General features: G+C 37.2%; 1 protein-coding gene across 2 annotated transcripts in view; it reads right to left on the reverse strand.

Moving 5' to 3' along the window:
• Positions 1-4,774: 4,774 nt before the first annotated feature.
• Positions 4,775-13,411, reverse strand: part of LOC110440457 (high affinity cGMP-specific 3',5'-cyclic phosphodiesterase 9A-like) — a 70,006-nt gene continuing 61,369 nt past the window's right edge. For both annotated transcript variants that reach the window (XM_021483557.1, XM_021483558.1), the window contains exons 12-13: positions 8,052-8,198; positions 4,775-7,037 (exon numbers count right to left, since the gene is read on the reverse strand). In XM_021483557.1, coding sequence (XP_021339232.1) covers positions 6,885-7,037; positions 8,052-8,198 — 300 coding nt within the window. In that variant the 3' untranslated portion in view covers positions 4,775-6,884. The remainder of the gene's footprint in view (positions 7,038-8,051; positions 8,199-13,411) is intronic.

Genomic DNA, 13,411 nt, shown 5'->3' on the forward strand with positions numbered 1-13,411 from the left:
AGTAAAAGATTGAGGTACAACTGTCTGCAAACCTCAACAGAAACTGGATGAAGATGGGGAAACCAAGACGGGTCGTCAGCAACTAAAACGAATCATTGATCAATATCAAAGAGTAAAAGACTGATGTACAATCATCTGCAAATACTCAGCAACAACTCGATGATAGACCCATGGCAGCAATACCAACTATGCATACATCTGTGTCGTCAGTTTGGGAAAAGATAAGTAGCTGGAAAGACACATTTCAATATAAAAGTGATGCTGGAAATATAATAACTTCGCAACAAACAAATTTAACTTTACCGTAAAGTGGTTTTTATATCTCATTTACAATAACATGTTTGTACAGGTAAACTGATGACAGACAAGTGGCCTGTTAGACAAGATGTCTAAATCATCAAATATATGTGTAGAAAAATATTGCAAGAGAACAATGTAAAAAGAGAAATCTTACATCTTATCATGTCTAGAAACAAGAGGCCCATGGGCCTTAACGGTCACCTGAGTCTACAGTATTTATTTTTGTTGTTGAAATATGTACCAATTTGAGTAAAAAATAGTATAATGTTAACTTAACTTTGTCAGGACCATGAGCTGATCATTCCTAGACCAATTTTAAGTGAGATCGGCCTATTAGAACTTAGTAGCAAAATAGCGGCCATGGCAGCCAAATTGTATTTCTGATTGACCCGAAAAATAACAACACTTTGTCAGGACCATGAGGCGATCATTCCTACCAACTTTCAGTTCAATCGGTCCAGCAGAACTTGACTTTAAGTTTGAAATAGGTTTTCAAAATGGCGGCCGTGGCGGCCATATTGGATTTCTGATCGACCCGAAAAATAACAACACTTTGTCAGGACCATGAGGCGATCATTCCTACCAACTTTCAGTTCAATCGGTCCAGCAGAACTTGACTTTAAGTTTGAAATAGGTTTTCAAAATGGCGGCCGTGGCGGCCATATTGGATTTCTGATCGACCCGAAAAATAACAACACTTTGTCAGGACCATGAGGCGATCATTCCTACCAACTTTCAGTTCAATCGGTCCAGCAGAACTTGACTTTAAGTTTGAAATAGGTTTTCAAAATGGCGGCCGTGGCGGCCATATTGGATTTCTGATCGACCCGAAAAATAACAACACTTTGTCAGGACCATGAGGCGATCATTCCTACCAACTTTCAGTTCAATCGGCCCAGCAGAACTTGACTTTAAGTTTGAAATTGGTTTTCAAAATGGCGGCCGTGGCGGCCATATTGGATTTCTGATCGACCCGAAAAATAACAACACTTTGTCAGGACCATGAGGCGATCATTCCTTCCAACTTTTAGTTCAATCGGCCCAGCAGAACTTGACTTTAAGTTTGAAATGTAAAATGTTTACGGACGACGGACGACGGACGACGACGGACGAAAACGGATAGCAATAGGTCACTTGAGCTAAAGCTCAGGTGACCTAAAAATACATGAAAAAAGAATGATCAATACATTGTATAACTGTCTTCTCTTCAGATTCGAATAACGTAAACAAATCTGTTGTCACATATATCAATGAAAATGTCTCCACTTTTAACCCACTTTTCCGTCCTATGTTACTTAGTACATGTAGACTCTACCATGCATTGATATGGATGAGTCAATTATGGTCTACAGTGGTGAAAGGGTTAAAACTAAAGATTGCACTTATACATGTATTGTTGCTAAAATGTTGTATCCTATCCAATTTAAATAATCAAGGAATTCAATACCCTTCTTGTGATACTTTTTAAATTCTGACATACATTCTCCTTCACGATTTTCCTATTGTGATAAAGGGAGGTAATAAGAATTTTGCAGTACATCAATTATATATCAAGGGGAGACAATTAAGTGCCTAGTATACCTACATGAAATACATATGAATTATTGCCTCAATGAACATGTCATCTTTAAAATGTATTAAACTATAAATCATTTTGGAAACTTTTCTATAAAATGGTCGTAATCCCCAGGGGCAGTTGTCTCCCCTTCTCCCCTGCAATCAGTTGTGCCATTAAGAAAGGCATCAGTAGCTGGTGAATGGTGAGTGGAACGCCTATATTAAGGATCCCTGTCCCACTACACTTCCGTTTTCCCTATAAACAGTAACCTCCCCTTAATTTCCGTTGGATTATTACTAGCACAGTTGGACTACGGCACTTCTGTTGACCAGGTAGCTCAATCGGTTATACCAATGGTATATTGATCTGAAGTCCAGTATTTGAATAAAGGTTTGGCCCTGCAGAATGTTTTACACTCTGAATGCATTTGTTGATTAAACTTTTGTTTTTATCTTCGTTGTGTTTTCACATAAGTCCTGTAGGGTGTTATTTTCTTTTCAAAAATGATTTATCCAAGCTAAAGTCATGCCAGAAATTCAAGTTTCCATTGTGTAGTTTCATTTTCTGCAGTGGCACAGGGATCTTTTAGATGTTTTTTTCTTACTAACATACCTTGTATTAAGACAAGTTTTCCACCTAAGAAGAGACATAAAGGTTTCTATCCTAACTTCTAAGTTGAAATCCTCCTTAATTAACTAAATGTACTACTGAATGTATTGCATTGGGCACTAAATCAGCAGATAATGTTTCATGACAGCTTATTTTCATTCAGTATACATGCACCCGGTATTTGCTACAGCTACAGATTGTTGGTGGGAGTTGTCTCACATACAAAATAAAGTGCATGGAAGGGGGGAACAATTTTTACGATAAGCATTCAGGTTACATATCTAAAATCACTTGGGGCACCCTTATGACAGCAAGTGCCCACATTACTTCTAATCAGAATATTACTAGTGTAAGTCCGTCTGTGACAAAGGTCTTCAGATGACTAAAAAAACATTTTTCTAATAATTGTATGAAATAATTTTTCCAGAAATATCAATAAGGTCAATCTATCAACATATGAATTGTAAGGTTTTAAAATAATATCAAATTCACTACATTATTTCTTAATGCAGTTTCTGAGTACAACTTTCATACACACATCTAGAATTTAATGCTGTATTTAATGTTTAATATGAAACAATATGTCATGATGGCATTTATTTTCCTAAATATGACAAGCAAAATGAACAGGTGACATCCCTGTGGTGAAAAGAAATCTACATTTCCGTAGCAGTATTGCGAGGTATTTGATTTTACCATACATATGTAATTGTCAGAAAAAAAATAGAAGAATACCATAAACCGGGAAACTTTCGCTCAGTCAAGTATTCGCCCTAAAACCCATATTCGCCCAGTGTAAATTTCGCCCTTCACATGTAATTACTATATACTGTATGCTGTGTAATAATACTAGCTGTCATGATTCGCCCTCATAGCAGAGAGCGAATAAGGCGAAAAGTTGAACTGCACCAAACATTACCCAGTATACAGTAAAATTCTTAGTGCTTGTTCTGGTCCACTTAAAATGGATTGTATACATACCAGATGTGTCTATCATAAATAATTGTCACGCATGTCACGCTTTCAGGTATACATATTAAAAACCATGCCATAACACATATTCTGTGTTAAATTGAAGCATCTCGTTCATAAAAATACGTCGCCACAAGAATAATTCATTAGCAGTTAAAACGTTCGTCTTCACAACCTAGTAACATAGAACAAGCATGACGCAATGAATTGAAAATGGAGGTAATAGAAACAACACATTGTGTATATAACAAGCATTCTATTAAAATTTGTCAAATTAATGTTAGCGGGAAAATGCATGTTCATCAGCAACAAAATATAAAACATGGATAACCAAAAGATTTTCACATACATGTACTGTGGATTGGCCCATGCATTTGAAATCAATAACTTCTAAATTCCTTTCAATCAAGTTATGGTAGTTTAAATTACACTCTGCAAATTGTCCATGAAACATCTGTATGAACTACTGTGCACATCATACAAAAACCCCAGACATTTGTGAACAAAAAAAATAATGATGCATTATATTTCCTTTTGACCATGTTTTGTAATACTAAATTTTGTTTTAATATTTTATTTTAAACAGTCGTGACCTGCATATTATTTCTGACCCAACTTAAATGAAAACCATTGACTTATCCTCCGATAGGCCCTACACATAATATCCGACTCAAATCAGGGGTGGGCGTATTACAGGACAATGAAATTCTACTGAATTGCTATAGATATAAGTGGGCTTATTCACAGACATGGGTTTATTGCTGGGTCAATTCAGTGCTAAGTTAATCCTCCTCACTGCTGTGGAAGCTAGAGAACTCTCTAATGTGACATAGCAATGTCATAAGTGTCTATGAGTAAAACATCATAATTACCAGTGCAAAACTTGGACAGCAGGGGCTTAAATTGAGCCGAGTCATTATACTTCATCAGAAAATAACATAAATATTTAACATGATATTTACATTGTCTACAAATTGTCATATTCATTGTATATTAAAATCATATCAACTGCATGCACACTCTGTTTTAGTAAAAATACACCTTCAGTCACTGAAGTCACATGTTATTTAACATGCAGTATTCTGATTGTGAAGCCACATCTCATGTTTCTGTAGCTCTACTCATCCTGCAATAAGCCCAGGTGGTAAAGGTGTAAACTTTGACTTGAGTTACAGGATGGGATAACTTTATGACAATAAAATAGCGTTAAATTTTGTAAACAATTCTACTGAACTGTATCTGACATGGGTGGGCTTATTACCAGGCATGGGCTTATTGTAGAATAGATACAGTAGTGTTAACCTAGCTCTGTAATTTGGAGATACTTTATCTATGTTGTTTAAAAAATTTGTCCTTTTTTTTTTTTTACAAAACTGACAAAAAATGCTGACGAACAGCAATAATTTGCTTGCTGTAAGATTCCTTTACCATTTGATTAACACCTGCAAGAAAACAGCACATTTAGAATGATTTTGACTACTTCAGAGAACGCCAGTGTGTTACCATTGGACCAGCCATGAAAACACACATATCAATACTAAATCGAGCCACTGGGAACTAATCCCATCTCACATTTTATAGATATATACATGTATATATATACCCTATAACTGACGGGGTGAAAATATCTACATAAACAAGAATACAATAACAAAGTTGGTATACTCCATTTCCCTCCATTTTCTACTAAACAACATACGATTGTCCACAGAATCGACCTCCCATAACCTTTATAGGACTCGTAATATCTAAACGATGCTTGTAAAACATGCCTGACCTCATCAACAGTTTTTATAGCAATTTCATTATCCTATATGGCAAAGAAGGCTAAATCTTCCTACACAACTCAGAACATATAAATTCAATTCTTGTTATAAAAACGGAGCAATGTCCAACACTAGCTTTCCTAACAGATTTTATCCCCTTTTAGTCATGATTGATGATATATTGCAATACAGCATGTTCAATGAATTTATTGTGATGCATATCCTAATATATGGTCATAAGAAAAAGGTGCTCAATTTAGAAAGAAAAGGTTGTCAGAATAAAAACTTAATCATATATAATATGGATCACAAAAAGTTAAGATTTTTTGTCAAAACAACCATCCATTATGAAATTTACACCGATTCCCCGCACTAGTAATAGCCTGTTTCATGGTTATCGGCATATCTGTTAGGATGTGTAGTAACTTGCAAAGTGAAAATACCAAGCAGATACATAAAAAATATTGTGATACAGCGATATTTCCTCTCTCGTTTTGTGATACGATATGCCTGTGCATTGCAATATACCGGTTTTCCAATATATTGTCACAGCCCTATTCGGCACCGAAGATAACCCTCGTCTTTATATGTTGGTGAGGCAAAATTCAGTATTGGTCCAGAAAGTGTGACTTCCACATCAAATTTTCAGAATGTGTTTTTGTGTGTTATATTAAGCATTTTGTGAAGGTTCAATGCAATGAGACTGTTATTAAGTTTATCTAGATATCTTTACTGTTTTTTTTTTTTTTTTTTACTTTTTCTACTCTACTACAAAGGCCAGGCATATTTTGCTAGCACCATAAATAAACATCAGTCAATCAGTTGTGTGTTCTTCCCTGTTTTTTTAACCTGTAACATACTGCTAATCCCAAGCATGACATCATTATCCTTACCGTCTATAAAGGCAAATGGAGGCATTCCAACAACTAGGTTTTATCAATAAAATACAAAGTATAAATTTCAATAAGAAACTACAGATCTAACATGACTGGAGTCAGTTTCCAATATAAAAATAGCTCAATGAAGATTTTACATTAAAAAGCCATATATCCCACAGTTCCTGAAACAGGTAGATCCACAGTTGAGTATATATACAATATGTCATATCTTATCACTGTTCCGTACACGAACCAAACAAGTGTCCGCCTACGAGGAGCTCCATACATTTTCACATCATTTACAAAAAGTTTTATTCACAGATAAATAAGAAAATATTGTGCTACTATGAATATCACTAAGAATTCAAATGCAAGTAAAAAAAGACAATTCTTTTTTACATGAAATTGAAAAATTGTCACAGCAGGCTTTCATGTCCAAGGACGATTGAAAAGCTGAGGTCAACAACTCGTCGAAAATCTTGCACATCTCAGTTCCTGAGACAAGTCCGTATCACATAATCATCAATTATCATAAACAATGTTTTTCTTCTTACGTAGTAGCCTCGAAGACATCAAATATGGACTCCGCTACTTTGACAGATCCATATTTAAATCTGAAGTTATCAGCTTTTGTATCATAAAAGAATATCACGTATAGTAATCTTTCTGTTCCCTTTATTCTAAAATGGAATCCACCAAAACAAAGGGGAGATTGCACCATTATACAAAGAAGGGGTGTCAGTCTGCATGTTACACCCCTAAGAGATAACTTGTCCACTACGAGTCACTGTGGGAGGAGTGTTATGCCGAGACCTTGTTCTGACTGGGCTGTGTGATGCCGTTCTGTTTGGACATGTCCCCAACACTTTCCCGTTTCTTTTTCTCTTCCTCTAATGCCCTGTGCATTTCTGTGTAGTAATCGAGTGCAGTCCGTACTGGCTTGATAATATCCTCCTAAAACAGACATTGTCATTATCAAACTGGTAACATCATCACCGATTCTCTTACACCGACTCCAGTGCCGACCGTACCAATTATATGGTACAAGTCTATAAACATACATGGTCAAAGTTAAACAGGTAACTTTGCCACCATATCCTGTACCATATTACACCGACTCCAGTGCCCACCGTACCAATTAGATGGTACAAGTCTATAAACATACATGGTCAAAGTTAAACAGGTAACGTTGCCACCATATCCTGTACCATATTACACCGACTCCAGTGCCGACCGTACCAATTAGATGGTACAAGTCTATAAACATACATGGTCAAAGTTAAACAGGTAACTTTGCCACCATATCCTGTACCATATTACACAGTCTCCAGTGCCGACCATACCAGCTAGATGATACGAGACTTCAAATACGTTTTCAAAATGAAAATTGGTAACATAGTCACCACTCTTGCACTGAACTCGGAGCCAAATTGGACAGTAGTCTACAAACTTTCGTTGTCAAGGTTTAAGGACCCCTGTCCCACAAGGGGCAAAACAATGAATAATTTCAATTTACTTTTTCCTACACAGAGTAAATTCTCCCCTTAATGTTATTTTGCATATAAATGAAGTGTGACTGAGCCAGAGTACTACTCTATACCAGGATATTTTCGCGCAGTCAAACTTGACAAAAAAAGTGTCCTTCTAGAGTTGAGAGGGTCCTGGGTTCGATTCCCAGTCTGGCCGTTGCATTTCTCTTTCTCCTGTTACAGGTCCATTATGATCACGAGGCAATACATGTACCCTTAAATCCTAAATGGGTCACTAGGATTTCTGTCTATGATAAAATCAGAACGGAATTGAGTGAATTTTTTGCATATTTTGCATGCTTTTAATTATCCAAGGTTCCTCCACTTCGTTGTGTATTAATCACTTACCTCCTAATAATTACTCCCAGAAAGGGTCTGTAACACACAACACATCAACACTTTAGTGTAATCATCAGAATCCTATTTCGATAAAGCTTACCTCTATGACAGGGAATAACTCCCCTAGAGATTCAAACAGAGGCAGCAGAGCGTACTTGATGAACCCTATCTGTGAAGAGGACTTGTTCACTTTCTCTCTATCCATGAATGGAGCGACTGGTAGGCCTTCAAGCTTTTCAACATCACTCTGTAAAACAAAACAGCCAACAATGTAACAATCAGATTGAACATTCTAGAATATCAATATCATCATATTACGAAAAGCATATGGGTTTAACATCCTCGTAAATCAAGGGTCATAAAAAAACGTTGGCTACAATGAGGATATTAAACCCTGAACAACAAACTACAGACCAAATATGATGATCCTAGGCCTTATGGTTCTTTAGAAGAAATCATTTAAATGAAAAGAATAATTGATGAAGGACAGACAGACCATGGTATATTTTCACAATTCTGTATCAAATAACTTAATACATGAATTTTGATACTTCGTTCTGATTAAACTATTAACAATAACAATTAAGAAATATAAACTTTCAATAGATTTTATAATAGAGTTAAATTACACACATTTTTCCATGATAAATATAAAAATATCTACAGATGATAACAACAAATTGCTTTGTATTACCAGATGCATAAATATTGCCTGAACGTTATATCATGATCCACATGTAATGTTACATGAAGGCTGTGTATGATGGACAGACAGACCATGGTATATAATGTTACATGAAGGCTGTGTATGATGGACAGACAGACCATGGTATGTAGTGTTACATGAAGGCTGTGTATGATGGACAGACAGACCATGGTATGTAGTGTTACATGAAGGCTGTGTATGATGGACAGACAGACCATGGTATGTAGTGTTACATGAAGGCTGTGTATGATGGACAGACAGACCATGGTATGTAGTGTTACATGAAGGCTGTGTATGATGGACAGACAGACCATGGTATGTAGTGTTACATGAAGGCTGTGTATGATGGACAGACAGACCATGGTATGTAGTGTTACATGAAGGCTGTGTATGATGGACAGACAGACCATGGTATGTAGTGTTACATGAAGGCTGTGTATGATGGACAGACAGACCATGGTATGTAGTGTTACATGAAGGCTGTGTATGATGGACAGACAGACCATGGTATGTAGTGTTACATGAAGGCTGTGTATGATGGACAGACAGACCATGGTATGTAGTGTTACATGAAGGCTGTGTATGATGGACAGACAGACCATGGTATGTAGTGTTACATGAAGGCTGTGTATGATGGACAGACAGACCATGGTATGTAGTGTTACATGAAGGCTGTGTATGATGGACAGACAGACCATGGTATGTAGTGTTACATGAAGGCTGTGTATGATGGACAGACAGACCATGGTATGTAGTGTTACATGAAGGCTGTGTATGATGGACAGACAGACCATGGTATGTAGTGTTACATGAAGGCTGTGTATGACGGACAGACAGACCATGGTATATAATGTTACATGAAGGCTGTGTATCTGGGATCATAGTGTATACCAGAATACTTTTCGCCCATTCAAACTTTCGCCTTTTGCCCATGAAATAAAGTTTCGCCCAGTGTTGATTTTGCCCTACATTGTTTATTACCGGGGTACTAGGTTTATTGTGATGTATACTTGTAATGATAAATTCACCCTCAATAGGGAGGGCAAAAAGGTGAAAATTAAACTGCAGGGAACATTTCACAGTATACTGAGTAGCTAGCTAGTCCATGACCATATTGTGCATATATGAAATAGAACTGATCCTGGTGGCTGCGAAGTTACTGAGCTACAGACGTTAATGAAACTATTCACTTTATTTTACTGAAACTACGAAATTTACTGAAATAAGCTTTTTGGAAACGTCATACTTTACTGAAAATCCATTCTTTATTTTACTGAAAATAAAAATTGTACTGCATTCAGATATTTTACTGAATTGTTAGATTTAACTGAAACCACAAAAGTTTCTGAAATCAGCGTTTTGGAAACGTAATACTAAAAATCTATTCTTTATTTTACTGAAAATACAAATTGTACTGCATTTAGACATTTTACTGATTTGATAGATTTTACTGAAACCACAAAATTTTCTGAAATCAGCTTTTTGGAAACTTCATAATTTACTGAAAATCTATACTTTATTTTATTGAAACTACAGATTTTACTGCATCTGTTTATTTTATTGAATCGATAGATTCACATTTTACTGAAACTGCAGTATGATACTTTGGGATCTATTTCAATAACAAGAGGCCCATGGGCCTTAACGGTCACCTGACATATTTATACAGAGAGTTGATTTTGTTTTTAACATGAACAGAAATATTATTCAAAGTTACAAAAAACAATAAAACCACCTTACTCAATATCTAGCATACAGATTTCAGACTAAAAAGGATTTGAAACTAGCGCCTCTTATTCTTAACAAGGAAAATGAAGAAATTTTAGCACACTGACTCCTTTGAGCCCCACTCTACAGCCCTTGGGGGTAGGGCTGGCTCAAAATTTTCAAAGTATCAAAATGTCAATTCAAGGTTATAATTCCAATCAAGTTATTAACATGTAATATTCAAAGTATCATTTGCCATTATAAACCATAATAAATTTTTCCCCCCCCCCTCCTTCCCCAGGGGGGAAATGTGAGACCCCAGGGGCATAAACCTTAAGACCCTTCCATCTATGAAGAGTATTTGATTCTACCATATCTGGTTCTTGAGAAGAAGATTGTTGAAATTTCAGTAAATTCGACCCTTTTTGACCCCACCCATCAGCCCCTGGGGGTCAGTCAGGGCTGATATGTGCTTATTACCAAACTGCTACCTAATACAGATAATGCTAACCCAAATTAAATTACTGCCAAAGGAAATTAAACAAACGTTGGTATAAAATGAGATTTCCCTATATAAACTATAGTAAAGTTTACACCCTCCCCAGGGGGAAATGTGAGAACCCAGGGTCAAGAAATTTACAATTTTGGTAAAGCACTTGAAGACCCTTCCATCTATGAAGAGTCTTTGATTCTACACTATGTGGGTCTTGAGAAGAAGATTTTTGAAATTTTAGTCAATATGACCCTTATTGGCCCCGCCCCTCAGGCCCCTGGGGGATTAGGACTAAACCTGCTACCATTTTTGTTGACCTTTGTCCATTGAAGGTCCCAGCGAAATTTCATTGAATTTGGCTCAGGGGTTTTGGAGAAAAATTTTTTTGATTTTTTTTGCAATTTGCCCCTTTTTGGCCCCGCCCCTCAGGCCCCTGGGGGCTTAGGGCTAAACCTGCTACCATTTTTGTTGACCTTTGTCCATGGAAGGTCCCTGCAAAATTTCATTGAAATTGGTTCAGTGGTTTTGGAGAAGAATTTTTTTGATTTTTTTTGCAATTAGCCCCTTTTTGGCCCCGCCCCTCAGGCCCCTGGGGGCTTAGGACTAACCCTGCTACCATTTTTGTTGACCTTTGTCCATTGAAGGTCCCAGCGAAATTTCATTGAATTTGGCTCAGGGGTTTTGGAGAAAAATTTTTTTGATTTTTTTTGCAATTAGCCCCTTTTTGGCCCCGCCCCTCAGGCCCCTGGGGGCTTAGGGCTAAACCGGCAACTATTTTTGTTGACCTTTGTCCATGGAAGGTCCCAGCGAAATTTCATTGAATTTGGCTCAGGGGTTTTGGAGAAAAATTTTTTTGATTTTTTTTGCAATTAGCCCCTTTTTGGCCCCGCCCCTCAGGCCCCTGGGGGCTTAGGGCTAAACCTGCTACCATTTTTGTTGACCTTTGTCCATTGAAGGTCCCAGCGAAATTTCATTGAAATTGGTTCAGTGGTTTTGGAGAAGAATTTTTTTGAATTTTTTTGCAATTTGACCCTTTTTGGCCCCGCCCCTCAGGCCCCTGGGGGATTAGGACTAAACCTGCTACCATTTTTGTTGACCTTTGTCCATGGAATGTCCCAGCGAAATTTCATTGAAATTGGTTCAGTGGTTTTGGAGAAGAATTTTTTTGATTTTTTTTGCAATTTGAGCCTTTTTGGCCCCGCCCCTCAGGCCCCTGGGGGCTTAGGGCTAAACCTGCTACCATTTTTGTTGACCTTTGTCCATGGAATGTCCCAGCGAAATTTCATTGAATTTGGCTCAGGGGTTTTGGAGAAGAATTTTTTTGATTTTTTTTGCAATTTGTCCCTTTTTGTCCCCGCCCCTCAGGCCCCTGGGGGCTTAGGGCTAAACCTGCTACCATTTTTGTTGACCTTTGTCCATGGAATGTCCCAGCGAAATTTCATTGAATTTGGCTCAGGGGTTTTGGAGAAAAATTTTTTTGATTTTTTTTGCAATTAGCCCCTTTTTGGCCCCGCCCCTCAGGCCCCTGGGGGATTAGGACTAAACCTGCTACCATTTTTGTTGACCTTTGTCCATTGAAGGTCCCAGCGAAATTTCATTGAATTTGGCTCAGGGGTTTTGGAGAAGAATTTTTTTGAATTTTTTTGCAATTTGACCCTTTTTGGCCCCGCCCCTCAGGCCCCTGGGGGCTTAGGACTAAACCTGCTACCATTTTTGTTGACCTTTGTCCATGGAAGGTCCCAGCGAAATTTCATTGAAATTGGTTCAGGGGTTTTGGAGAAGAATTTTTTTGATTTTTTTTGCAATTTGACCCTTTTTGGCCCCGCCCCTCAGGCCCCTGGGGGCTTAGGACTAAACCGGCAACTATTTTTGTTGACCTTTGTCCATGGAAGGTCCCTGCAAAATTTCATTGAAATTGGTTCAGGGGTTTTGGAGAAGAAGTCGAAAATGTAAATTGTTTACGGACGCACGACGGACGACGGACGACGACGGACAAAAGGCGATCGCAATAGGTCACTTGAGACTTTGTCTCAGGTGACCTAAAAATGAATTTACTGAAACCACTTTTCTCGAAACTTTAGTCTCTATGAAAACACAAGACTTTATATATATTACTAAAACAAGAAATGTTACTGCAACACTTAACTTTTTTAATAGCTGTTTGACTTGCAACTCAAGAAAATTTAATACCTGGAGTTGCAAAATTAGCTTTTCAGAGGAAATCGGAAGCTGTATTTCTGCTGGAAATCATTAGACTCAAATAACTTAGGAATCTAAGAGTATTTTAATATCTACAATTTCAAAGTAAGGTTTTCAGAGGAAATCGGAGCTGTATTTCTGCTGGAAATCATTAGAATCAAACAATTCAGGAATCTTAAGTATTCTAATTTCTGGAGTTTCAAAATTAGGTTTTCAGAGGAACTTTCATTTGAATTTATCAGTCACTTAAACAATTTAGGAATCTTAAACTATCTGCAATAGCTTTTACTTTAACTTAATGCATTACTTACACTAGGTTACAGTAAATACCGATGGTAATATGCTTTACTGAAAC

This window comes from Mizuhopecten yessoensis, unplaced genomic scaffold, assembly GCF_002113885.1.
Source record: "Mizuhopecten yessoensis strain PY_sf001 unplaced genomic scaffold, ASM211388v2 scaffold11183, whole genome shotgun sequence".
In the NCBI taxonomy this organism is placed as follows: domain Eukaryota; kingdom Metazoa; phylum Mollusca; class Bivalvia; order Pectinida; family Pectinidae; genus Mizuhopecten; species Mizuhopecten yessoensis.